Source organism: Pseudophryne corroboree, chromosome 3 (genome assembly GCF_028390025.1).
Source record: "Pseudophryne corroboree isolate aPseCor3 chromosome 3, aPseCor3.hap2, whole genome shotgun sequence".
In the NCBI taxonomy this organism is placed as follows: Eukaryota; Metazoa; Chordata; class Amphibia; order Anura; family Myobatrachidae; genus Pseudophryne; species Pseudophryne corroboree.
The window spans coordinates 335,438,209-335,464,541 of record NC_086446.1 but is presented as its reverse complement, the minus strand read 5'-3'; the positions used below and the strand labels follow the sequence as shown (position 1 = coordinate 335,464,541).

At 48.7% G+C, this 26,333-nt stretch overlaps 1 protein-coding gene across 8 annotated transcripts in view; it reads left to right on the top strand.

Annotated features, from left to right (window-relative positions):
* The window catches only part of PABPC1L (poly(A) binding protein cytoplasmic 1 like), a 472,274-nt gene that overhangs the window by 201,345 nt on the left and 244,596 nt on the right, over positions 1-26,333 (top strand). For 7 of the 8 annotated variants that reach the window (XM_063959585.1, XM_063959583.1, XM_063959584.1 and 4 more), the window contains exon 3: positions 1,389-1,582. The exons of the other annotated variant lie outside the window; for it this stretch is intronic. In XM_063959585.1, the coding sequence (XP_063815655.1) occupies positions 1,389-1,582 (194 nt within the window). The remainder of the gene's footprint in view (positions 1-1,388; positions 1,583-26,333) is intronic. 8 annotated transcript variants of the gene reach the window in all.

Genomic DNA, 26,333 nt, shown 5'->3' with positions numbered 1-26,333 from the left:
GTGGATGCGGGCCTAAAATTGGGCTCAATCAAGGTTTAGAGTTCAGCCTTATCGATTTTCTTTCAGAAACAATTGGCCTCCCTTCCAGAAGTTCAGACTTTCGTGAAGGGCGTATTGCACATCCAACCTCCTTTTGTGCCTCCAGTGGCACCATGGGATCTTAATGTGGTGTTGCAATTCCTTCAATCACATTGGCTTGAACCTTTACGGAAGGTGGAGTTGAAATTCCTCACTTGGAATGTGGTCATCCTGTTGGCCTTGGCATCTGCAAGGCGGGTGTCTGAGTTGGCAGCCTTGTCTCACAAGAGCCCTTATTTGATCTTCCATGAAGATAGAGCTGAATTGAGAACACGTCAGCAATTTTTACCGAAGGTGGTTTCCTCTTTCCACATAAACCAACCTATCGTGGTACCTGTGGCTACTGACGCCTTCGTTGAGTCAAAATCTCTGGATGTGGTCAGAGCTTTGAAAATTTATGTCGCCAGAACGGCTCAGATTAGGAAAACGGAAGCTCTGTTTGTCCTGTATGCTCCCAACAAGGTTGGGTGTCCTGCTTCCAAGCAGACCATTGCGCGTTGGATTTGTAACACGATACAGAAGGCCCATTCCACGGCTGGATTGCCATTACCGGAATCAGTGAAGGACCATTCCACTAGGAAGGTGGGCTCATCCTGGGCGGCTGCCCGGGGGGTCTCGGCATTGCAACTTTGCCGAGCAGCTACTTGGTCGGAGTCAAACACTTTTGCAAAGTTCTACAAGTTTGACACCTTGGCCGATGAAGACCTTAAGTTCGTTCAATCGGTGCTGCAGAGTCGTCCGCACTCTCCCGCCCGTTCTAGAGCTTTGGTATAACCCCATGGTTCTAATGGTGGCCCCAGCATCCTCTAGGACGTATGAGAAAATAGGATTTTAATACCTACCAGTAAATCCTTTTCTCTTAGTCCGTAGAGGATGCTGGGCGCCCGTCCTGGTGCGTACTGTATCTGCAGTTAATAGTTATGGTTACACATATGTTGTGTTACGTTTATTGTCAGCCTGTTGCTGCAATTGTTCATGCCGTTGGCCTGTGTTCTGTTGAATGCCATGTCCTGCGGCATGGTTGAGGTGTGAGCTGGTATGAATCTCACCTTAGTTTAACAATAAATCCTTTCCTCGAAATGTCAGTCTCCCTAGGCACAGTTCCTATAACTGGAGTCTGGAGGAGGGGCATAGAGGGAGGAGCCAGTTCACACCCTTTCAAAGTCTTAAAGTGCCCATGTCTCCTGCGGATCCCGTCTATACCCCATGGTTCTAATGGTGTCCCCAGCATCCTCTACGGACTAAGAGAAAAGGATTTACCGGTAGGTATTAAAGTCCTATTTTTTCTCTCCCCATTAACCCCTTTTTAGCTGAGCGGGCTTTGGACACAATGAACTTTGAAGTCATTAAAGGCAGACCAATTAGAATCATGTGGTCTCAGCGAGATCCTGGGCTACGGAAATCTGGTGTAGGAAATGTATTCATCAAGAATCTTGATGAGTCCATTGATAACAAAGCCCTGTATGATACCTTTTCAGCATTTGGGAACATTTTATCTTGTAAGGTAAGTGATAATATTTACTGTTCGTAATTGTTTATGTTCAGAACTAGTCCAACTTGCACTAATACTTAAAAAATTAAGTAAACAAGTTTATATGTATAGTGTAGTTCATGAGTAGTGATATCCTCTTTTGAGCCCGTAAACGGAGAATTAAGTATTCCAGAGTGTCAAAGCCCAAATTAGAGCTTATGTTAGTCATTACCAATGCATTTTATGCTACAGAACTTTCTGCAACGGGGTACGCTGGTATTCCACAGGGAATAACATCGGGGTGTAGAGTAGGACATTGATCCGAGGCACCAACAGGCTAAAAGCTTTGACTTCCCAAGATGCTCAGCGCCGCCTCCTCTATAACCCCGCCTCCGTGCACAGGAGCTCAGTTTGTAAGTTGGTGCAGGCAGCTATCAGGCAGGGCTGCTCCAGCAGCCCTAAGAAGAGCTATTTTAAAGAAGATAGAAGACTTCAAGGGCTGCTGCAGAGGCACTCTAGTTCTAGATATCATTCTGATATCTCCTGCTGTAGCTCCATCACCTCCCCCAGCGGCGCTGTATACTCCCGCGTCCCTGGTTGCTGGGTACTTACAGCGGAGGCTCCGGTTCTTCACCCAGGGCACACACGCCAACCAAAGCTCTCAGGGATTGCGTGGCCGCACTCGGGGAGGAGGTAAGAGGTTCCCCCAGGCAGGACCCGCTGGAAATCGCAATCCGCAGCGGCCATTAGGAGGTGGCCCGCGTATGCTGGCGTGGACACTGGCGGTACAGGGACCCCACTAGACCACCAGGGCAAGGGCACAGGTCGAATTAGGCTATAATCAAATTTTCTCTGACGTCCTAGTGGATGCTGGGGACTCCGTAAGGACCATGGAGAATAGACGGCTCCGCAGGAGACTGGGCACATCTAAGAAAGATTTAGGACTATCTGGTGTGCACTGGCTCCTCCCCCTATGACCCTCCTCCAAGACCCAGTTAGATTTCTGTGCCCGGCTGAGCTGGATGCACACTAGGGGCTCTCCTGAGCTCCTAGAAGAAAGTATAGTTTAGGTTTTTTATTTTCAGTGAGACCTGCTGGCAACAGGCTCACTGCAACGAGGGACTAAGGGGAGAAGAAGCGAACCTACCTAAGTGGTGGTAGCTTGGGCTTCTTAGGCTACTGGACACCATTAGTTCCAGAGGGATCGAACACAGGACCCGACCTCGTCGTCCGTTCCCGGAGCCGCGCCGCCGTCCCCCTTACAGAGCCAGAAACAAGAAGGTGGTCCGGAAAATCGGCGGCTGAAGACTTCTGTCTTCTCCAAGGTAGCGCACAGCACTGCAGCTGTGCGCCATTGCTCCTCATGCACACCACACACTGCGGTCACTGATGGGTGCAGGGCGCTGGGGGGGGGCACCCTGAGCAGCAATAATAACACCTTGGCTGGCAAAACTAACACCATATATAGCCCCAGAGGCTATATAGGTGTATATTAACCCCTGCCAGAAACGATAAAATAGCGGGAGAAAGCCCGCCGAAAAAGGGGCGGAGCCAACCCCCTCAGCACACTGGCGCCATTATTCCCTCACAGCTTCGCTGGAAGGAAGCTCCCTGGCTCTCCCCTGCAGTCCTGCACTACAGAAAGGGTAAAAAAGAGAGGGGGGGCACAATTTAGGCGCAGTATATATATATATATATATTATAGGCAGCTATAGGGGAAAACACTCTGTATAGTGATATCCCTGTGTTATATAGCGCCCTGGTGTGTGCTGGCATACTCTCCCTCTGTCTCCCCAAATGGCTTTGTGGGGTCCTGTCCTCTGTAAGAGCATTCCCTGTGTGTCTGCTGTCTGTCGGTACTGCTGTGTCGACATGTATGATGAGGATAATGATGTGGAGGCGAAGCAAATGCCTGTGAATGTGATGTCACCCCCTGCGGGGTCGACACCAGTGTGGATGGACTTATGGAAGGAATTACGTGACAGTGTCAGCTCCTTACATAAAAGGTTTGACGACATAGGACAGCCGGCTACTCAGCTTGTGCCTGTCCAAGCGTCTCAAATGTCATCAGGGGCTATAAAACGCCCGCTACCTCAGATGACAGATACAGATGTCGACACGGATACCGACTCCAGTGTCGAGGATGATGAGACGAGTGTACCCTCCAATAGATCCACCCGTTATATGATTGAGGCTATGAAAAATGTTTTACACATTTCTGATGATACCCCAGGTACCACAAAAAAGGGTATTATGTTTGGTGAGAAAAAACTACCAGTAGTTTTTCCTGCATCTGACGAATTAAATGAGGTGTGTGAGGAAGCGTGGACTTCCCCAGATAAGAAATTGATCATTTCTAAACGGTTAATGGCTGCGTACCCTTTCCCGCCAGAGGATAGGTCACGCTGGGAAACACCCCCTAGGGTAGATAAAGCATTGACACGCTTATCAAAGAAGGTGGCACTACCGTCTCCGGATACGGCCGCCCTAAAAGAACCGGCTGATAGAAAGCTGGAAAGTACCCTAAAAGCTATATACACACACACTGGCGTTATATTGAGACCCGCTATTGCATCAGCTTGGATGTGCAGTGCTGCTGCTGCGTGGTCCGACTCCCTGTCGGAAAACATTGATACCATGGATAGGGACAATATTTTGCTAACGATTGACCATATAAAAAACGCGGTCTTATACATGCGTGATGCACAGAGGGATATTTGCCGGCTGGCATCAAAAATAAGCGCTATGTCCATTGCCGCCAGACGGGGGTTATGGACTAGGCAATGGTCAGGTGATGCCGACTCCAAGCGGCACATGGAAGTTTTACCCTATAAAGGGGCGGAACTTTTTGGGGAAGGTCTTTCAGACCTCGTTTCCACAGCTACTGCTGGGAAATCGACTTTTTTGCCACAGGCTACCCCACAGCAAAAGAAAGCACCGTATTATCAGGTACAGTCCTTTCGGCCCCAGAAAAATAAGCGGGCTAGAGGCTCATCCTTTCTGCCGAGGGGCAGAGGAAGGGGGAAAAAGCTGCAGCACACAGCTAGTTCCCAGGAGCAGAAGTCCTCCCCTGCGTCCGGTAAGTCTACAGCATGACGCTGGGGCTGCTCAGGCGGAATCGGGAACGGTGGGGGCACGTCTCAGGTTTTTCAGCACACAGTGGGCTCTCTCACAAGTGGATCCCTGGGTCCTTCAAGTAGTATCTCAGGGGTACAGGCTGGAATTCGAGACGTCTACCCCCCGCCGTTTCCTAAAATCTGCCTTGCCGGCAACTCCCTCTGCCAGGGAGGCAGTGTTGGTGGCTATTCAAAAACTGTATTCACAGAAAGTGATCGTCAAGGTACCCCTTCTTCAGCAAGGAAAGAATTACTACTCCACAATGTTTGTGGTACCGAAACCGGACGGTTCGGTGAGACCCATCTTAAATTTAAAAACCTTGAACACTTATATCAAAAGGTTCAAGTTCAAGATGGAATCGCTCAGGGCGGTTATTGCGAGCCTGGAGGAGGGGGATTACATGGTATCCCTGGACATCAAGGATGCGTACCTGCATGTCCCCATTTACCCTCCGCACCAGGAGTACCTCACATTTGTGGTACAGGACTGTCACTATCAGTTCCAGACGCTGCCGTTCGGGTTATCCACGGCACCGAGGGTCTTTACCAAGGTAATGGCCGAAATTATGATACTCCTTCGCAAGAAGGGAGTTTTAATTATCCCGTACTTGGACGATCTCTTGATAAAGGCGAGGTCCAAAGAACAGTTGATAGTGGGGGTGGCACTTTCTCAGGAAGTGCTACAACAGCACGGCTGGATTCTAAACATTCCAAAGTCACAGCTGGTCCCGACGACACGTCTTCTGTTCCTGGGAATGATTCTGGACACAGACCAGAAAAGAGTGTTTCTTCCACTGGAAAAAGCCGAGGAATTGTCATCTCTGGTCAGAGACATTCTAAAACCAGGAAAAGTGTCGGTACATCAATGCACACGAGTCCTGGGAAAAATGGTAGCTTCGTACGAAGCAATTCCATTCGGAAGGTTCCACGCAAGGACGTTCCAGTGGGACCTGTTGGACAAATGGTCCGGGTCCCATCTCCAGATGCAACAGCGGATAACCCTATCGGCCAGAACCAGGGTGTCGCTGCTGTGGTGGCTGCAGAGGGCTCATCTACTAGAGGGCCGCAGATTCGGAATACAGGACTGGGTCCTGGTGACCACGGATGCCAGCCTTCGGGGCTGGGGGGCAGTCACAAAGGGAAGAAATTTCCAAGGACTGTGGTCAAATCAGGAGATTTCTCTTCACATAAATATCCTGAAGCTAAGGGCCATTTACAATGCCCTAAGCCAGGCAAGACCCCTGCTTCAAAACCAGCCGGTACTGATCCAGTCAGACAACATCACGGCGGTCGCCCATGTAAACAGACAGGGCGGCACGAGAAGCAGGATGGCGATGGCAGAAGCCACAAGGATTCTCAGATGGGCAGAGAATCATGTGTTAGCACTGACGGCAGTGTTCATTCCGGGAGTGGACAACTGGGAAGCAGACTTCCTCAGCAGGCACGACCTCCACCCGGGAGAATGGGGACTTCATCCAGAAGTCTTCCAAATGCTGGTCAACCGGTGGGAAAAACCACAGGTAGACATGATAGCGTCCCGCCTCAACAAGAAGTTGAAAAGATATTGCGCCCGGTCAAGAGACCCTCAGGCGATAGCGGTGGACGCTCTAGTGACACCATGGGTGTACCAGTCGGTTTATGTGTTTCCGGATTGGCCAAGAAGAGCTTGGTACCCGGAACTTCAAGAGATGCTTACAGAGGACCCTTGGCCTCTGCCGCTCAGACAAGACCTGCTGCAGCAGGGACCCTGTCTGTTCCAAGACTTACCGCGGCTGTGTTTGACGGCATGGCGGTTGAACACCGGATCCTGAAGGAAAAGGGTATTCCGGAGGAAGTCATCCCTACCCTGATCAAAGCCAGGAAGGATGTCACCGCAAGACATTATAACCGCATTTGGCGAAAATATGTTGCTTGGTGTGAGGCCATGAAGGCCCCGACGGAGGAATTTCAACTGGGTCGATTCCTGCACTTCCTGCAAGCAGGGGTGACGTTGGGTCTCAAATTGGGGTCCATAAAGGTCCAGATTTCGGCTCTGTCGATTTTCTTCCAAAAAGAACTGGCTTCACTGCCCGAAGTTCAGACTTTTGTCAAAGGAGTACTGCATATTCAGCCTCCTTTTGTGCCCCCAGTGGCACCTTGGGATCTCAATGTGGTTTTGGCATTCCTGAAATCACATTGGTTCGAACCACTTAAGACTGTGGATTTAAAATATCTCACTTGGAAAGTGGTCATGCTGTTGGCCTTGGCGTCGGCCAGGCGGGTTTCAGAATTGGCGGCTTTGTCTTGTAAAAGCCCTTATCTGATTTTCCATATGGATAGGGCAGAATTGAGGACTCGTCCTCAGTTTCTCCCAAAGGTGGTCTCAGCTTTTCAATTGAACCAACCTATTGTGGTGCCTGCGGCTACTAGGGACTTGGAGGATTCCAAGTTGCTGGACGTAGTCAGGGCCCTAAAAATTTATATTTCCAGGACGGCTGGAGTCGGAAAGACTGACTCGCTGTTTATCCTGTATGCACCCACCAAGCTGGGTGCTCCTGCTTCTAAGCAGTCTATTGCGCGCTTGATTTGTAGCACTATTCAGCTGGCGCATTCTGCGGTAGGCTTACCGCAGCCTAAATCTGTAAAAGCCCATTCCACACGGAAGGTGGGCTCATCTTGGGCGGCTGCCCGAGGGGTCTCGGCTTTACAACTTTGCCGAGCAGCTACTTGGTCGGGGGCAAACACGTTTGCAAAATTCTACAAATTTGATACCCTGGCTGAGGAGGACCTGGAATTCTCTCATTCGGTGCTGCAGAGTCATCCGCACTCTCCCGCCCGTTTGGGAGCTTTGGTATAATCCCCATGGTCCTTACGGAGTCCCCAGCATCCACTAGGACGTCAGAGAAAATAAGATTTTACTCACCGGTAAATCTATTTCTCGTAGTCCGTAGTGGATGCTGGGCGCCCATCCCAAGTGCGGATTGTCTGCAATACCTGTACATAGTTATTGTTACAAAAATCGGGTTTTGTTGTGAGCCATCTCTTCAGAGGCTCCATTTTGTTATCATACTGTTAACCGGGGTTCCTATAACGTGTTATATGGTGTGATTGGTGTGGCTGGTATGAGTCTTACCCGGGATTCAAAAATCCTTCCTTATTGTGTCAGCTCTTCCGGGCACAGTTCCTAACTGAGGCTTGGAGGAGGGTCATAGGGGGAGGAGCCAGTGTACACCAGATAGTCCTAAATCTTTCTTAGATGTGCCCAGTCTCCTGCGGAGCCGTCTATTCTCCATGGTCCTTACGGAGTCCCCAGCATCCACTACGGACTACGAGAAATAGATTTACCGGTGAGTAAAATCTTATTTTTTTAAGACCCGCAAGGGGATAAAGCTTTGGCCTGTAGCCCCTCTCCCAGCCCCTGGGTGCCATGTAGAGTAAATGTTCCCGCCCTGGAGCTGCATCTCTGTCTCCCTCACTCCCTGTCAGCGTTGGGCGCCATTACACACAGCTGCGCTGAATCTGGGACTGCTGGGTGATGCCTCCTCTGTAAAGCCGCCTGCATCATCGGTGCTGTGCATTTACAGGACACATAAGTATTCTACATGTCATTTAGACAGTGTTAGTTAAGAACAAGTGCATACATTCAGTGTTTTTTTAGTATAAGTACCCTGTGATATTGATCTAGTTTTTACTGTGCATTGATAGATCTGTGTTTATACATAGCTTTACTCAATAATAGTATTGCTAGTCCAGTGCAGTTTTATTATTTGTCATAATTCCTGCATTGTACATGTGACTGTGTGTGTGCATATAGCTGCTGGGTGATCTCTACTCCGTGCATCTCACTCCTACTGCTAGTACTATATTCTGTAACCTGAGGGGTATCAGTGCGTCGGGGTTATTAGATAATATAGGTACAATATTTCACAGGATATACGTATTTTGTATTTTTCTCTGTTTTTCAGTCACATTTTACCTCAGAAATCCTCTGTCTGTGCTGTCACACTGCACGGGGGGTTTGTGTTAGGTATTATATTTGCTGATATTTTACTGTGTCGCCCGTGGTTTATGCTTTCATATCATGTCAGCTACAGCGGGCGATGGGTCTGGGGCTGATTCTGCCGTGCGCGGTTATGATGTACCAGATGCTTTTGAAGATAACATGGCTGCGGAGGGTTCAGGTTTGGGGGGTTCTGTGCCCCCCAGTCAGTTTGTAACAACGGGGGCACATCAGGGCCGGCCTTGGTCTGTCTTTTCTAATTTACTGACTACGCTGGTAACTAAACTTGCACCCCCTATGGGACCTCTTGTGCCTTATCAGCCTTATGTGGTCCCTGCGGTTAATCCGCCATGGACAGATGCTCTGTCCACTCAGTTACAGCACTTGAATAACTCTTTGGATAAACATATTCCTGACCCTCGCCTGCCTAAGACTAAACCTAAGAAGTCCTCTAAGCGGGCTGTTACTTCCTCTCAATCCACGCATGTTCCGGATACCTCTTCCAATGAAGATGGCGTGTATACTGACCCCACAGACTCTGATCATAATGTTTCTGATGGGGAATCTGTTTCACAGGTGGATGTTCCTGATCTATTAGAGACTATCAGGCTCATTCTTCAGATTGATGATGATCCTGAGCCTGCTACTACATCTAAGAAACCAGACAGGTTCAAACATCAGAAGGGTTACTAAATTGGTTTTACCTCATTCTGACCACTTGGTTGACATACGTCAGGAATCCTGGGAGAACCCAGGAAAGAAATTCACCCCGCACAAGAAGACTCTAGCCCGCTAGCCCCTTGCGGCAGAATTGAGTAAAAATTTGGAAACGCCACCCCCGGTGGATTCGCAAATCACTCGGCTGCTGGTGTCATCTACTCTGCCGGTCACTACCATCACTTCTCTCAAGGAACCGACAGAGAAGCGGGTGGAGGGCTGCTCAAAAGCTATCTATACCCTTGCAGGGGCTGCGCATAGGCCCACTATTGCGGCTACTTGGGTCGCAGAAGCTATTGAGGCGTGGGCGCAGGAAATGGAGGCTGAGTTTCCGTTCAATTTTTCTGAACATGCCAGACAATATCTCTCTTATATTATCATGGCATCTCATTACATTAAAGAAGCAGCTTCAGATTCAGGTGTTCTGGCGGCCAAGGCTGCTACGACATCCATTTTGGCTCACCGTGTTCTCTGGTTGCGGTCCTGGTCGGTGGACTTGGACTCTAAGAAAACCCTGGAGTTGCTCCCATTTAAAGGAAACATCCTCTTTGGTGAGGCTCTCAACAAGATTGTCGCTGATTTGACGTCTGCTAAGACTGCATGTCTACCTAGTACTACTCCTTCGGCCCCGAAGGCTAAGAGTACTTCCTTTTGTTCCTTTCGCCCTCCGGGTAAAGCAAAGGGTCAGGCATACCCAAAACAGTCTCGCACTTCCAAAACGCCTGGGCTGTCCATCAGCCGGCTTCCAAATCTGACAAGCCTGCGGCATGACGGGGCGGGACTCCCCCTGGCCGACTTCTACAGTTCACCCAGGTATGGTGAAGAGCACTCGCTTGAGGACGGGAAGTCGTCACTCACGGAGACGCTAGATCCTTCAAGACACGTCCCCCCCTCCTCGCTGTTGCCTGACGGACATCCCTTCGGATCAGGTGAAGGCAACAACTCTCCGTTCAGTAGTACAATCCCTCCTGGACACCGGAGTGGTAGTGCCTGGTGCCTCTGGCTCAGAGGGGCAGGGGGGTACTATTAAACGCTGTTCCTAGTCCCCTAGCCGAATGGTTCCTCCCGGCCCATTCTCAACCTCAAATCTTTGAACAAGTTTGTTAGTCTCCAAGTTTCGTATGGAGACCTTTGCTCTATTGTGCTGGCTTTGAAACCAGGGGACTATATGGTATCCCTGGATATACAGGATGCTTACCTGCATATCCCTATTGCCATGTCACATCAGCAATGCCTGCGGTTTGCTATTGGCAATCTCCATTACCAATTCCGGGCCTTACCGTTTGGTCTGACTACGGCTCTGCGTATTTTCACCAAGGTCATGGCAGTTATGACGGCCTCACTCCGCCGTCTGGGCATCTGGATCCTGCCGTATCTGGACGATCTGCTGATCCTGGCCAGTTCTCCTTCGTCATTTGGATCTGACGGTCCAGTTTCTGCAAGCCCACGGGTGGCTCATCAACTGGAAGAAATCATCCCTGGTCCCTGCCCAGAGCATGGTGCATCTGGGAGTGTTGTTGGACACACACAGCCAGAGGTTGTTTTTGTCACAGGAGAAAGTTCTGAAGCTTCAGGACAAGATACGTTGCTTCCTTTCTCGTCCGCGTATGTCGATACACTCGGCGATGCAAATACTAGGCCTCATGGTGTCGGCTTTCGACATGGTGGAGTATACTCCAATTTCATTCCTGCCCTCTGCAGAAACTGATTCTTGGCAAGTGGGACGGCCTGCCTCACCGGATCAGGTCTCAAATGATCTCCTTGTCTCCGGAGGTCCATCTGTCACTAACCTGGTGGCTGCAGGACAAACAATTGAGCAGGGGTCGTCCCTTCTGGATCTCCAACTGGGTTCTTCTAACGACTGAAGCCAATCTGAGGGGTTGGGGTGCGGTGCTGGAGCAACACACTCTTCAGGGTCGGTGGACCAGGGAGGAGTCTCTCCTCCCGATAAACATTCTAGAATTGCGGGCAGTGTTCAATGCTCTGAAACTGACCCGGCATCTGGTACTGAACAAGTCTGTTCAAGTACAGTCAGGCATCTCAACCACGTGGCGTACACAAATCATCATGGCGGCACTCGAAGCCGCATGGCAATGATGGAAGTGTCAGATTCTTCAATGGGCGGAACGTCATCTGCCAGTCGTATCGGCAGTGTTCATTCCGGGGGTCCTCAACTGGGAAGCGGACTTCCTCAGTCGTCAGGACGTACACGCCGGAGAGTGGAGCCTTCATCCAGAAGTATTTAAATTCCTAGTGGACAAGTGGGGCTTACCAGATGTAGACTTGATGGCTTCTTGACACAATCACAAAGTACTGGTCTTCGGAGCAAGATCAAGGGATCCTCAAGCGGCGTTCGTGGACACACTGGCAATTCCATGGAAATTTCTGTTGCTGTACGTGTTCCCTCCGGTGTCACGCCTGCCCAGAGAAGTGAGGAAATTCAAGCAAGAAGGAGGAATCCTTCTTCTAATAGCTTCAGCGTGGCCCAGACGGTATTGGTTCTCAGACCTACAGGGTCTCTCGCTAGAGCGTCCTCGTCTGCTTCCGCAACGTCCAGACCTCCTCGTTCAGGGCCCTTGTGTCAACCAGGATTTGGCCCGACTGGCTTTGTCGGCGTGGCTCTTGAAGCTACCGTACTGAGGGCCAAAGGATTTTCTGAGGCGGTCATTCAAACTATGTTGAAGGCCCGTAAGCCGGCTTCTGCTCGGATTTAGCATAGGGTCTGGAATTCTTACTTTGCTTGGTGCGCATCTAACAATCCATGACGTTTACAAGTTTAGTACGGCCAAACTTTTGGCCTTCCAACAACAAGGCCTGGACTTGGGCCTTCGTCTGGCCTCCCTCAAGGTTCATATTTCTGCATAGTCGGTATGGTTTCACAGAAAAATTGCGACTCTGCCGTTCATACATTCACTCATGGTGTTTTACGGATTAAACCTCCCTATGTCCCACCTGTGGCTCCTTGGGATTTGTCGGTGGTTCTGGAGGCTTTGCAAGAGTCTCCGTTTGAACATCTTGAATCTGCGGACCTTTAAGTGGCTTTCCCTCAAGGTCTTGTTTCTGCTGGCGATTGCCTCTGCTAGATGGGTATCCGATTTGGGTGCCTTGTTTTGTAGGTTTCCTTATCTAATTTTTCACCGTGACCGGGCGGTTCTTTGAACACGCCCTGGTTATCTACCTAAGGTGGTATCTTCTTTTCACCTTAACCAGGAAATTGTGGTTCCGGCCTTTGTCTCTCCGGATTTATCCACCAAAGACCGGTCTTTGGATGTGGTATGGACTCTCCGTATCTAAATGAAGAAGACAGCCTCTGTTAGGAAGTCTGATTCTCTTTGTACTGTTTGGGTTTCACAAACGTGGCTAGTCTGCTAACAAGCAGATCTTGGCCAGATGGATGAGAATGGTGATTGCACATGCTTATGTGCAGGCTGGGCTTCCAGCTCCTGCTACCATCAAAGACCATTCTACTCTGTCTGTTGGACCTTCTTGGGCGGCCCGCCGTGGTGCGACCCTTGAATAATTGTGCAAGGCGGCTACGTGGTCCTCAGTTAACACGTTCATAAGGTTCTATGCCTTCGATACTTCCGCCTCCCAGGATGCTTTCTTTGGACGCCGGGTTCTTGTGCCCGCTACAGTGCGTCCCCTCCCATAAGGAACTGCTTTAGGACATCCCCGATGTAATTCCCTGTGGAATACAGTGTACCCGCAGCAGAAAAGGAGATTTATGGTAAGAACTTACCCTTGTTAAATCTTTCTGCGAGGTACACTGGATTCCACAGGGTGCCCACCCTACGCACTTAGCTTCTTTGGGTTGGTATGGCATTAGCCGCTGATACCTTCTCCTGTCGTGAGAATGTAGTGTCTGTGGCTACGAACTGTTGTCTCTTTTACCTGCTTCTGCATTGGACTGGTTAACGATACTGAGCTCCTGTGCACGGAGGCGGGGTTATAGAGGAGGCGGCGCTGAGCATCTTGGGAACAGTCAAAACTTTTAGTCTGTTGGTGCCTCGGATCAAGATCCTACTCTACACCCCAATGTTATTCCCTGTGGAATCCAGTGTACATCGCAGAAAGAGATTTAACAAGGGAAAGTTCTTACCATAAATCTTCTTTTTTATGGATAGTTCTTCTGTTCTATGTAGCATAAGTTTGTATACTTCTCATAATTGGAGTTCTAGTGAAACTGAGGTGTGTTAAAAATATGAATATATATTTTACAAAGAAGTGCTTGCAAGAGTTTTTGTTTTCTCTTACGTCCTAGAAGATACTGGCATGCCATTTAGTACCATGAGGTATAGACTGGTCCACTAGGAGCCATGGGCACTTTAAGAATTTGATAGTGTGCGCTGGCTCCTCCCTCTATGCTCCTCCTACCAGACTCAGTTTAGAAAATGTGCCCGGATGAGCTGGTCACGCTTATGGAAGCTCCTGAAGAGTTTTCTGCATTTGTTTTTTTTTTTTTTTTTTAATTTTCAGGCAGGACTGGATGGCACCAGGCTGTCTGCTTCTTGGGACTTAGTGGGGGGAACGGTACAACCTCTTGAAGGGTTAATGGTCCCGTTCCCCGCTGACAGAACACTAGCTCCTGAGGGAACTATTCGCAAGCCCCACCACGGTGAGCGTACATTCCTGCAGCACGCCGCCACCCCTAACTGCGCCAGAAGAAGGAAGAGTGGTGAGTACTAAGCCGGCGTCCCAGTTAGCGGGTCGCCGGCCATTATGGCGACATGAGGGTACGGAGACGCATGGCTTCTAACCGGGCGGATTGCGTCTCCAGACTCGGTACACAACTGCGTCTCAGTACACTGTACACAGCACCCACACTGGCAAACTAAGCCTTAAAACGGTTCTGTCTCCATTTTAAGCACAAATTACCTCTGGCAGTATAAAAAAAGCGGGAAGACTACGCGCTATTGAAGGGGCGGGGCTTCACTATGAGTGGATCCAGAAACTCACCAGCGCCATGTTCCCTTTGCAGTGTACACAGCTGCTGACTGACAGGAACGCGCAGCTCCTCTGGTGTGACTCCAGATTACCTCAGCGGTACCAGGGGGTCATAGCAGGGGTGGGGGAGCGATTATTAGTGTACGAAATCCCCAATCTGGGTACTTAGGCTGCGACATGGCTAAACTTGGCATTAGCAATAAGGGCGCGGTGTGCTGGCTCCAGTTACCTCTGTGCCTCCCTTGAAGGGCTCTCTGTGGGTTAATTGTGTTTTTAACCTTTCCTATATGTGTGTGCTGTCACATTTACAATATGTCAGGCAAAGAGTGTGTTTCATGTACGGCAGAGTGTTCCTCTTCCCCAGGGAGCTCACTACTATATACTCAGTGTAGTGCACCTTCTCAGGCTAGCGTGGCTGAACCAGCGTGGCTGGATTCCCTCAAAGTAATGATTTCTAATATCTCTAATAAATTGTCCCGCAATGAGAAAGAGACGCAATACTTAAGACAGTCTGTGGATGAGTTTATGAACAGAGACTCAGTCCCCAAACAAGCGTCTCAGTCCCTTGCCATTTGTCCACAAAAATGAACTCTGGCCCATATCCTGCAGTCTGACTCTGAAGGGTCAGACATGTAGAAGTGGGAGATGGGTTCAGAAGGGGGTACGCTACTCTGTCACAGTGAACACAGGCTCTTATAGAAGCTATCAGAGATGTGCTCCAAATTCCTGATAAGGTGACAGGACTGTGAGGAATCTTATTTTAATGTAAAAAAGAAGTCCTCAGTCACTTTTCCTGTGTCAAAGGAACTGAATAACCTGTTTGAAGAACCGTGGGTTAATCCTGATAAGAAATTTCAAATCCCTAAAAAGTTACTCCCATCTTTTACTTTTCCTCCTGAGGATAGGAAAAAATGGGAAAGTCCACCGATAGTGGATGCTTCTGTGTCCAGGTTGTCATGGAAGATTGTGTTACCCGTCCCTGGTGCAGCTTCCCTGAAAGACTCAGCTCATCGTAAGATTGAGACTACACTCAAATTCTTGTACACCGCTTCTGAGGTGGCTCAGAGACCCACTATATAGCATGTGCGTGGATTACTAAAGCCATTGCTATATGGTCGGGTAACCTTATTGAAGGGTTGTATTCCTTATGTAGGGGGGAGATTGTGTTACTCCTGCAACATACACAGGACTCTGCAAACTTTATGGTGGAAGCCATAAAAGAAGTAGGTTTGCTTAATGCATTCACCACGCAAGGGCTTATGGTTACGCCAGTGGACTGCGGACTCCAGGAAAGGCGCAGAAGGCCTTCCCTTCACAGGAGAGGCCTTATTTGGAGATGAACTGGACAAATGGATCTCCAAAGCTACTTGCGGGTTAGTTCACATATCTTCCTTCTGCAGCTCCCACAACCATGAAGACCTTTCGGACTGCCAAGTTTAAGGGCAAAGGATCTTCAGCTGCCATAAAAAGAGGTAGAGGTAAACCACGCAAACCAGCAACGGCAGGTTCTCAGGAACAGTGCTCCAGTTCTGCTTCCTCAAAGCCTTCTGCATGATGGTGGACCGCGTGGCCTGGAAGACTGGCAGGAGCCCGACTAAAAAATTTCAGTCACATCTGGATATCGTCATGCCAGGATCCCTGGGTCATAGATCTTATTTCCCAGGGCTACAGACTGGAGTTTCAGGAGCTCCCACGTCACAGATTCTTCAAATCAGGCTTACCAGCTTCACAAGAGGCAAGTGTAACCTTACAGTATGCCGTTCAAAAACTGGTACAGACTCAGGTCATTGTTCTAGTTCCTCCTCATCTGCAAAACAAGGGGTACTACTCCAACTTGTTTGTAGTTCCGAAACCGGACGGTTCGGTGAGACCGATTTTGAATCGAAAATCATTGAACCCATACTTACGAATGTTCACATTCAAGATGGAGTCTCTGAGATCTGTGATCTAAGGTCTGGAGGAGGGGGAATTCCTAGTGTCTTTCGATATCAAGGATGCGTACCTTCTAATTATGATCTGGCCATCTCACCAGGCTTATCTACGCTTTTCACTACAGGACTGTCACTACCAGTTCTAGGCCCTGCCATTTGGTCACTCCACAGCTCCAAAGGTGTTCACCAAGGTGATGGCAGAGATGATGTTTCTCTTTCACAAGCAGGGAGTGAACATAATTCCATACCTGGACGATCTTCTGATAAAGGCACCATCCAGGGAAAGGTTGTTGGGCAGTATTGGTCTCACATCCAAACTACTCCTGGATCACTGGTAGATTCTAAATCTCCCGAAATCTCATTTAGAGCCAACTTGGAGGCTCCCATTTTTGGGAATGATACTGGACACAGTCGCAGAAAGTTTTTTTTCTTCCATTGAAAAAGGCATTGGTAATCCAGTTGATGGTTCGAGATGTCCTAAAGCCAACCCGGATATCGGTGCATCTATGCATTCGCCTTCTGGGGAAAATGGTAGCCTCTTACGAGGCGCTTCAGGGAAGGTCTCATGCGAGGCCCTTCCAGCTGGATGTTGGACAAATGGTCCGGATCGCATCTTCACATGCACCAGAGGATCCGTCTGTTGCCAAAGGCTGGGATCTCCCTTCTGTAGTGGCTACAGACTTCTCACCTAATCGAGGGCCGACGGTTCAGGATTCTGAATTGGATTCTGATAACACAAGCAAGCCTCAGAGGTTGGGGAGAGGTCACCCAGGGGGTGCGGTTTCAAGGAAGACGGTTAAGTCAGGAAGTCGTTCTTCCAATCAACATTCTGGAACTCAGGGATGTATACAACACCCTTCTGCAGGCCTCATATCTTCTTCAAGATCAGGCCATTCAGGTTCAGTTGGACAATGTGACAGCAGTAACGTACATAAACCGACAAGGAGGAACAAAAAGCAGAGCAGCAATGTCGGAGGTATCAAGAATTCTCCTCTGGGCAGAGAAACACGCTGTGGCGTTGTCGGCGGTCTTCATTCCGGGAGTAGACAGCTGGGAAGGAGACTTCCTCAGCAGACACGACCTGCACCCGGGGGAGTAGGGCCGTCACCCAGAGATGTTCAGGTGCTGGACACGTCGATGGGGATCTCCAGAAATTGACATGATGGCCTCGTCGCAACAAGAAGCTCAAGCGGTATTGTTCCAGGTCGAGAGACCCACAGGCAGTGGCAGTAGACGCTCTGACATCTCAATGGGTCTATCAGATGGTGTACTTGTTTCCTCCACTTCCGCTGATCCCAAGAATTCTGAAAAGATTAAAAAGGGAAAAGGTTCAAGCAGTTCTCATTGCTCTGGATTGGCCAAGAAGGGCCTGGTACGCGGTCCTTCTGGGGATGCTCCTGGAAGATCCGTGGCCTCTACCTCTTTGCCAGGATCTCCTGCAACAGGGCCCGTTCGTCTATCAAGACACGGCTATGTGATCTAAGCCAGGAAGGGGGTAACGTCTAAACATTAACACCGTATTTGGAAGAAATAAGTCTCTTGGTGTGAGAACAGACGATATTCTGCGGTGGAATTTCATCTGGGACGTTTCCTGCTTTTTCTGATGTGGATGTGGGCCCACGTCTGGGCTCCATAAAAGTCCAGATTTCGGCCTTGTCCATTTTCTTTCAGAAACAATCTGCGTCTATTCCTGAGGTCCAGGCGTTTTTGAAAGGGGTTCTGTACATCCAGCCTCCCTTTGTACCTCCCACGGCCCCTTGGGATCTCAATTTGGTGCTGCAGTTCCTCCAATCGGACTGCTTTGAACCGTTACAGGAAGTAGACGTAAAATATCTTACGTGGAAGACCGTCACACTGTTGGCCTTGGCCTCAGCAAGACGTGTGTCGGAGCTGGATGTTTTGTCTCACAAAAGCCCTATTTAATCTTCCATGAGGACAGAGCTGAACTCAGGACTCGTCAACAATTTCTTCCTAAGGTGGTGTTGGTGTTTCACATCAACCAACCTGTTGTGGTTCAGGTTGTTACCGACACCTCTGTTACTGCAAAGTCTTTGGATGTTGTGAGGGCTTTGAAGGTGTATGTGAAGAGAACAGCTCGTCACAGGAAATCGGAATCGCTGTTTGTTCTTTACGATCCCAATGAGATTGGGTGTCCTGCTTCAAAGCAGTCAATTGTGCGTTGGATCAGGCTCACTATCCAGCATGCTTATTCCACGGCAGGTTTGCTGATTCCAAAATCTGTACAGGTTAGTGGGCTCTTCTTGGGCGGCTGCCCGGGGTGTCTCGGCCTTACAGCTCTGCCAAGCAGCTACTTGGTCAGGTTCGAACACGTTTGCTAAGTTCTTCTAGTTCGATACTTTGGCCTCTGAGGACCTTCAGTTTGGTCAATCAGTTCTGTAGGAACCTCAGCACTCTCCCACCCGGTTTGGGAGCTTTGGTACATCCCCTTGGTACTAAATGGCCCTCAGTATCCTCTAGGACGTAAGAGAAAATAAGATTTTAATTACCCACCAGTAAATCCTTTTCTCGTAGACCGTAGAGGATACTGGGCCCCCGCCCAGTGCTTCGTTCGTCCTGCACTGTTACTTGGTTAAGTATTGTTGTTTGGTTCAGCTGTTGCTGTTCCTGTTCCAAGTTTGGTTAGCATGACTTTCCTCTTGTTTGTCTGTGCTGGTTCTATCCTTTTATATCCTTCTCTCAAAGTATGTCCGTCTCCTCGGGCACAGATTCCTAGACTGAGTCTGGTAGGAGGGGCATAGAGGGAACAGCCAGCCCACACTATCAAATTCTTAAGTGCCCAAGGCTCCTAGTGGACTCGTCTATACCCCATGGTACTAAATGGACCCCAGCAACCTCTACGGACAATGATAAAAGGATTTACCAGTAGGTAATTAAAATCCTTTTTTTTTTTTGCTTTGCTGAAGTGCTGTACAGTATCTTTTTGGAGTCAGAATGAATGAACATGTGAGGTGGATAGTGAGTAAGATGTGTTTGATACAAGGACACAGTGAATGTGTATATTAATTACTAAGGAGTATATCCAATTAGATGCAAGATTTGTGCCCCACCAAAAATTAATCTGCCCATTTTTCAATTATTGCGCATCGTTTTTCCAACAAAAACTTTTCGGTATTTTCTTTTCTCTGACGTCCTAGTGGATGCTGGGAACTCCGTAAGGACCATGGGGGAATAGCGGCTCCGCAGGAGACTGGGCACAAAAGTAAAGCTTTAGGACTACCTGGTGTGCACTGGCTCCTCCCCCTATGACCCTCCTCCAAGCCTCAGTTAGATTTTTGTGCCCGGCCGAGAAGGGTGCACACTAGGGGCTCTCCTGAGCTTCTTAGTGAAAGTTTAGTTTTAGGTTTTTTATTTTCAGTGAGACCTGCTGGCAACAGGCTCACTGCATCGAGGGACTAAGGGGAGAAGAAGCGAACTCACCTGCGTGCAGAGTGGATTGGGCTTCTTAGGCTACTGGACACCATTAGCTCCAGAGGGACCGAACACAGGCCCAGCCTCGGAGTCCGGTCCCAGAGCCGCGCCGCCGGCCCCCTTACAGAGCCAGAAGCAAGAAGAGGTCCGGAAAATCGGCGGCAGAAGACATCCTGTCTTCACCGAGGTAGCGCACAGCACTGCAGCTGTGCGCCATTGCTCCTCAGCACACTTCACACTTCGGTCACTGAGGGTGCAGGGCGCTAGGGGGGGGGCTCCCTGAGCAGCAATAAAAACACCTTGGCTGGCGAAAATACATCACATATAGCCCCCAGGGCTATATGGATGAATTTTAACCCCTGCCAGATTCCACAGAAAAACGGGAGAAAAGGCCGCCGAGAAGGGGACGGAGCCTATCTCCTCAGCACACTGGCGCCATTTTCTCTCACAGCTCCGTTGGAGGGAAGCTCCCTGGCTCTCCCCTGCAGTTACTACACTACAGAAAGGGGTTAAAAAAGAGAGGGGGGCACTAATTAGGCGCAGTATAACAATACAGCAGCTATAAGGGGAAAAACACTTATATAAGGTTATCCCTGTGTGTATATATATATATATATATATATATATATATATATATATATATAGCGCTTTGGTGTGTGCTGGCATACTCTCCCTCTGTCTCCCCAAAGGGCTAGTGGGGTCCTGTCCTCTATCAGAGCATTCCCTGTGTGTGTGCTGTGTGTCGGTACGTTGTGTCGACATGTATGAGGAGGAAAATGAGGTGGAGGCGGAGCAATTGCCTGTAACAGAGATGTCACCCCCTAGGGAGTCGACATCTGAGTGGATGAGCTTATGGAAGAAATTATGTGAGTCAGCTCTTTACAAAAGATTGATGACATGAGACAGCCGGCGACTCAGCCTGTGCCTGTCCAGGTGTCTCAAAAGCCATCAGGGGCTCTAAAACGCCCGTTACCGCAGATGGCAGATACAGACGCCGACACGGATACTGACTCCAGTGTCGACGATTAAGAGACTAATGTGACTTCCAGTAGGGCCACACGTTACATGATTGAGGCTATGGAAAATGTTTTTACACCTTTCTGATAATACCAGTACCACTAAAAAGGGTAATATGTTGGGTGAGAAAAAACTGCCTGTAGTTTTTTCTGCATCTGAGGAATTAAATGAAGTGTGTGATGATGCGTGGGTTTCCCCCGATAAAAACTGTTAATTCCTAAAAAGTTATTAGCATCATACCCCTTCCCGCCAGAGGATAGGGCACGTTGGGAAACACCCCCTAGGGTGAATAAAGCGCTCACACGCTTGTCTAAACAGGTGGCACTACCGTCCCCGGATACGGCCGCCCTTAAGGAACCTGCTGACAGAAAGCAGTAAAATATCCTAAAATGTATATACACTCACACGGGTGTGATACTGCGACCAGCAATCGCCTCAGCCTGGATGTGCAGTGCTGGGGTGGCTTGGTCGGATTCCCTGACTGACAATATTGATACCCTAGATAGGGACAGTATATTACTGACTATAGAGCATTTAAAAGATGCATTTCTATATATGCGTGATGCACAGAGGGATATTTGCCGACTGGCATCAAGAGTAAGTGCGCTGTCCATTTCTGCCAGAAGAGGGTTATGGACAAGACAGTGGTCAGGTGATGCTGATTCCAAAAGGCATATGGAAGTATCGCCTTATAAAAGGCCACATTTTTACCCCAGGTAGCCTCTCAACATAAGAAGACGCCGTATTATCAGGCGCAGTCCTTTGGGCCCCATAAGGGCAAGCGGGCAAAAGGCTCCTCATTTCTGCCCCGTGGCAGAGGGAGAGGAAAAAGGCTGCAGCAAACAGCCAGTTCCCAGGAACAGAAGCCCTCTCCCGTTTTCTGCCAAGTCCTCAGCATGACGCTGGGGCTTTACAAGCGGACTCAGGCACGGTGGGGGCCCGTCTCAAAAATTTCAGCGTGCAGTGGGCTCACTCACAGGGGACCCCTGGATCCTTCAGGTGGTATCTCAGGGGTACAAATTGGAATTCGAGACGTCTCCCCTTCGCCGTTTTCCTAAAGTCTGCTTTACCGACGTCTCCCTCCGACAGGGAGGCGGTATGGGAAGCCATTCACAAGCTGTATTCCCAGCAGGTGATAATCAAGGTACCCCTCCTACAACAGGGAAAGGGGTATTATTCCACGCTGTTTGTGGTACCGAAGCCGGACGGCTCGGTGAGACCTAATTTAAATCTGAAATCCTTGAACACTTACATACAAAGGTTCAAATTCAAGATGGAGTCACTCAGAGCGGTGATGGCAAACCTGGAAGAAGGGGATTATATGGTGTCTCTGGACATCAAGGATGCTTATCTCCATGTCCCAATTTACCCTTCTCACCAAGGGTACCTCAGGTTTGTGGTACAGAACTGTCACTATCAGTTTCAGACGCTGCCGTTTGGTTTGTCCACGGCACCCCGGGTCTTTACCAAAGTAATGGCCGAAATGATGATACTCCTTCGAAGGAAGGGAGTTTTAATTATCCCTTACTTGGACGATCTCCGGATAAGGGCAAGATCCAGGGAACGGTTGGTAGTCGGGGTAGCACTATCTCAAGTAGTGTTGCGGCAGCATGGTTGGATTCTTAATATTCCAAAATCGCAGCTGATCCCGACGACACGTCTTCTATTCCTAAGGATGATCCTGGACACAGTCCAGAAAAAGGTGTTTCTCCAGGAGGAGAAAGCCAGGGAGTTATCCGAACTAGTCAGAAACCTCCTAAAACCAGGCCAAGTGTCAGTGCAGCAGTGCACAAGGGTCCTGGGAAAAATGGTGGCTTCCTACGAAGCAATTCCATTCGGCAGATTCCACGCAAGAACTTTCCAGTGGGACCTGCTGGAAAAGTGGTCCGGATCGCATCTTCAGATGCATCAGCGGATAACCCTGTCACCAAAGACAAGGGTGTCTCCTGTGGTGGTTGCAGAGTGCTCATCTTCTAGAGGGCGCAGATTCGGCATTCAGGACTGGGTCCTGGTGACCACGGATGCCAGCCTGCGAGGCTGGGGAGCAGTCACACAGGGAAGAAATTTCCAGGGCTTGTGGTCAAGCCTGGAGACATCACTTAACATAAATATCTTGGAACTAAGGGCCATTTACAATGCCCTAAGCCAAGCAAGACCTCTGCTTCAAGGTCAGCCGGTGCTGATCCAGTCGGACAACATCACGGCAGTCGCCCACGTAGAGAAGCTGCAAGGATTTTTCGCTGGGCGGAAAATCATGTGATAGCATTGTCAGCAGTGTTCATTCCGGGAGTGGACAACTGGGAAACAGACTTCCTCAGCAGAAGTCTTCCACATGATTGTAAACCGTTGGGAAAAACCAAAGGTGGACATGATGGCATCCCGCCTAAACAAAAAATTGGACAGGTATTGAGCCAGGTCAAGGGACCCTCAGGCAATAGCTGTGGACGCTCTGGTAACACCGTGGGTGTACCAGTCAGTGTATGGGTTCCCTCCTCTTCCTCTCTTACCAAAAGTATTGAGAATTATAAGACGGAGGGGAGTAAGAACTATTCTCGTGGCTCCGGATTGGCCAAGAAGGACTTGGTACCCGGAACTTCAAGAGATGCTCACGGAGGACCCGTGGCCTCTACCTCTAAGAAGGGACCTGCTCCATCAAGGACCCTATCTATTCCAAGACTTACCGCGGCTGCGTTTGACGGCAGGGCGGTTGAACGCCGGATCCTGAAGGAAAAAGGCATTCCGGATGAAGTCATCCCTACCCTGATCAAAGCCAGGAAGGATGTAACCGCAAAGCATTATCACCGCATTAGGCGAAAATATGTTGCGTGGTGCGAGGCCAGTAAGGCCCCGATGGAGGAATTTCAACTAGGTCGATTCCTGCATTTCCTGCAAACAGGAGTGTCTATGGGCCTAAAATTGGGGTCCATTAAGGTTCAAATTTCGGCCCTGTCAATTTTCTTCCAGAAAGAACTAGCTTCAGTTCCTGAAGCTCAGACGTTTGTAAAAGGGGTACTGCATATACAGCCTCCTTTTGTGCCTCCAGTGGCACCTTGGGATCTCAATGTAGTTTTGGGGTTCCTAAAGTCACAATGGTTTGAACCACTTGAATCTGTGGAGTTAAAATATCTCACATGGAAAGTGGTCATGCTGTTGGCCCTGGCCTAGGCCAGGCGCGTGTCAGAATTGGCGGCTTTATCCTGTAAAAGCCCTTATCTGATCTTCCATTCAGACAGGGCAGAATTGAGGACTCGTCCTCATTTTCTCCCTAAGGTGGGTTCAGCGTTTCATCTGGACCAACCTATTGTGGTACCTGCGGCTACTAGTGACTTGGAGGACTCCAAGTTGTTGGACATAGTCAGGGCCCTGAAAATATATGTTTCCAGGACGGCTGGAGTCAGAAAATCTGACTCGCTGTTTATCCTGTATGCACCCAACAAGCTGGGTGCTCCTGCTTCTAAGCAGACTATTGCTCGTTGGATTTGTAATACAATTCAGCTTGCACATTCTGTGGCAGGCCTGCCACAGCCAAAATCTGTAAAAGCCCATTCCACAAGGAAGGTGGGCTCATCTTGGGCGGCTGCCCGAGGGGTCTCGGCTTTACAACTTTGCCGAGCTGCTACTTGGTCAGGGGCAAACACGTTTGCAAAATTCTACGAATTGATACCCTGGCTGAGGAGGACCTGGAGTTCTCTCATTCGGTGCTGCAGAGTCATCCGCACTCTCCCGCCCGTTTGGGAGCTTTGGTATAATCCCCATGGCCCTTACGGAGTTCCCAGCATCCACTAGGACGTCAGAGAAAATAAGAATTTACTTACCGATCATTCTATTTCTCGTAGTCCGTAGTGGATGCTGGGCGCCCATCCAGTGCGGCTTGTCTGCAATACTTGTACATAGTTATTGTTAACTAAATCGGGTTATTGTTGTTGTGAGCCATCTATCCAGAGGCTCCTCTGTTATCATGCTGTTAACTGGGTTCAGATCACAGGTTGTACGGTGTGATTGGTGTGGCTGGTATGAGTCTTACCCGGGATTCATAAATCCTTCCTTATTGTGTACGCTCGTCAGGGCACAGTATCCTAACTGAGGCTTGGAGGAGGGTCATAGGGGGAGGAGCCAGTGCACACCAGGTAGTCCTAAAGCTTTACTTTTGTGCCCAGTCTCCTGCGGAGCCGCTATTCCCCCATGGTCCTTACGGAGTTCCCAGCATCCACTAGGGACTACGAGAAATAGAATTATCGGTAAGTAAATTCTTATTTATTTATTTTATTCCTTAAAGGGGTATTCAATATGTAACTCCTCTACCCCCACCACAAAATAAAAATATTCGGTCACTGTATAGATGTTACTGTCCTCCCCAAAAAATATTTTGAGCTTTACACATATTTGAAATGGATTATTTGTGTCTTTTTTTTTTTTTTATATTGTAAAAAATATATATATTATATATAGACAAATTTTCATGTTTTATGTATGTTTTCATTTGCAAACTGCTTTATTGTTGTGTGTTGCTTTTAATATGTATTGTTTCATGTTTCCAGGTGGACTGACCTAGGTTTCTATGCCCAGTCTTGCCCCCAAAACTTTAGAAACTGTGATGGTGTGAGGACTTTATTGTCCCCAACTTTTATCTACTTCTGGTTGTAGCTACTTACTTTGCCTTCTTACACCATCAGCCCAATCAGCCTGCACTTTTTAAGACAGACCGTCTCAATTTATAATACTTTTTTTTAGCATCTTGATTCCACATATGCTTTTTACTTTGAACTATGTGCTTCAATTTGGGAATGTTCTATTGGAACATCACTCATTCCACAATAATCATTATTCCCAAATCTAATAAAGACCCTACAGTTTGAGCTACTTACTGTACCAATTCCCTACTAAATGTGTACATCAATCTCTTAGCTAAGATCCTCGCAAACAGCTGAATGTCTATTTGACTTAACTTACAGACTCAGAACAAGTAGGATTTGTACCTACTAGACAAGCCTCTGACAGTACCAGGTGGGCGATAGACCTGATGTCTTATGTTAACCAGTTGAAAATTTCCTCAGTGATAATGGCATTAGATGCCAAAAAAGCCTTTGATAGACTTTCCCAGACGTTTGTTCCAAACCCTTAGAAATCTTCTTTCGAAGCTTTCTCCATGCTATTAAAGCTTTGTTTCACACTGCATCCTCTTCGGTTTTGACGAATGGCTTGACCTCCCCAGCATTTGGTATCAGTAATGGGACTAGACAGGACTGCCCTCTTTCACCCCTCATCGATCCACTCTGTATTAAACCACTTGTTGCTAAAGTTCACCTGAACGTAGTGATGGAAATTAAAATTCAGAATAGATGATATAAAATCTCACTTTTCCCTGATGACGAAATATGTCCTCAGCCTAGATCTCTCTGCCTAATTTGTTTGTGGAATATCAGAAATTTGGCCTCCTTTCCGGTTATAAAGCTAACAATTCCAAGTCTGAGGGGCTTGCCCTCCATCTCCTCACACAGGGAAATTGTTGAAACTCAACTTTGAATTTTAATGGCATCCTTTCGTAATTCGTTACCAAGGTTTTCTCCTTACGTCCTAGAGGATGCTGGGGACACTTCAAGAACCATGGGGTATAGACAGGATCCGCAGGGGACATGGGCACTTTAAGACTT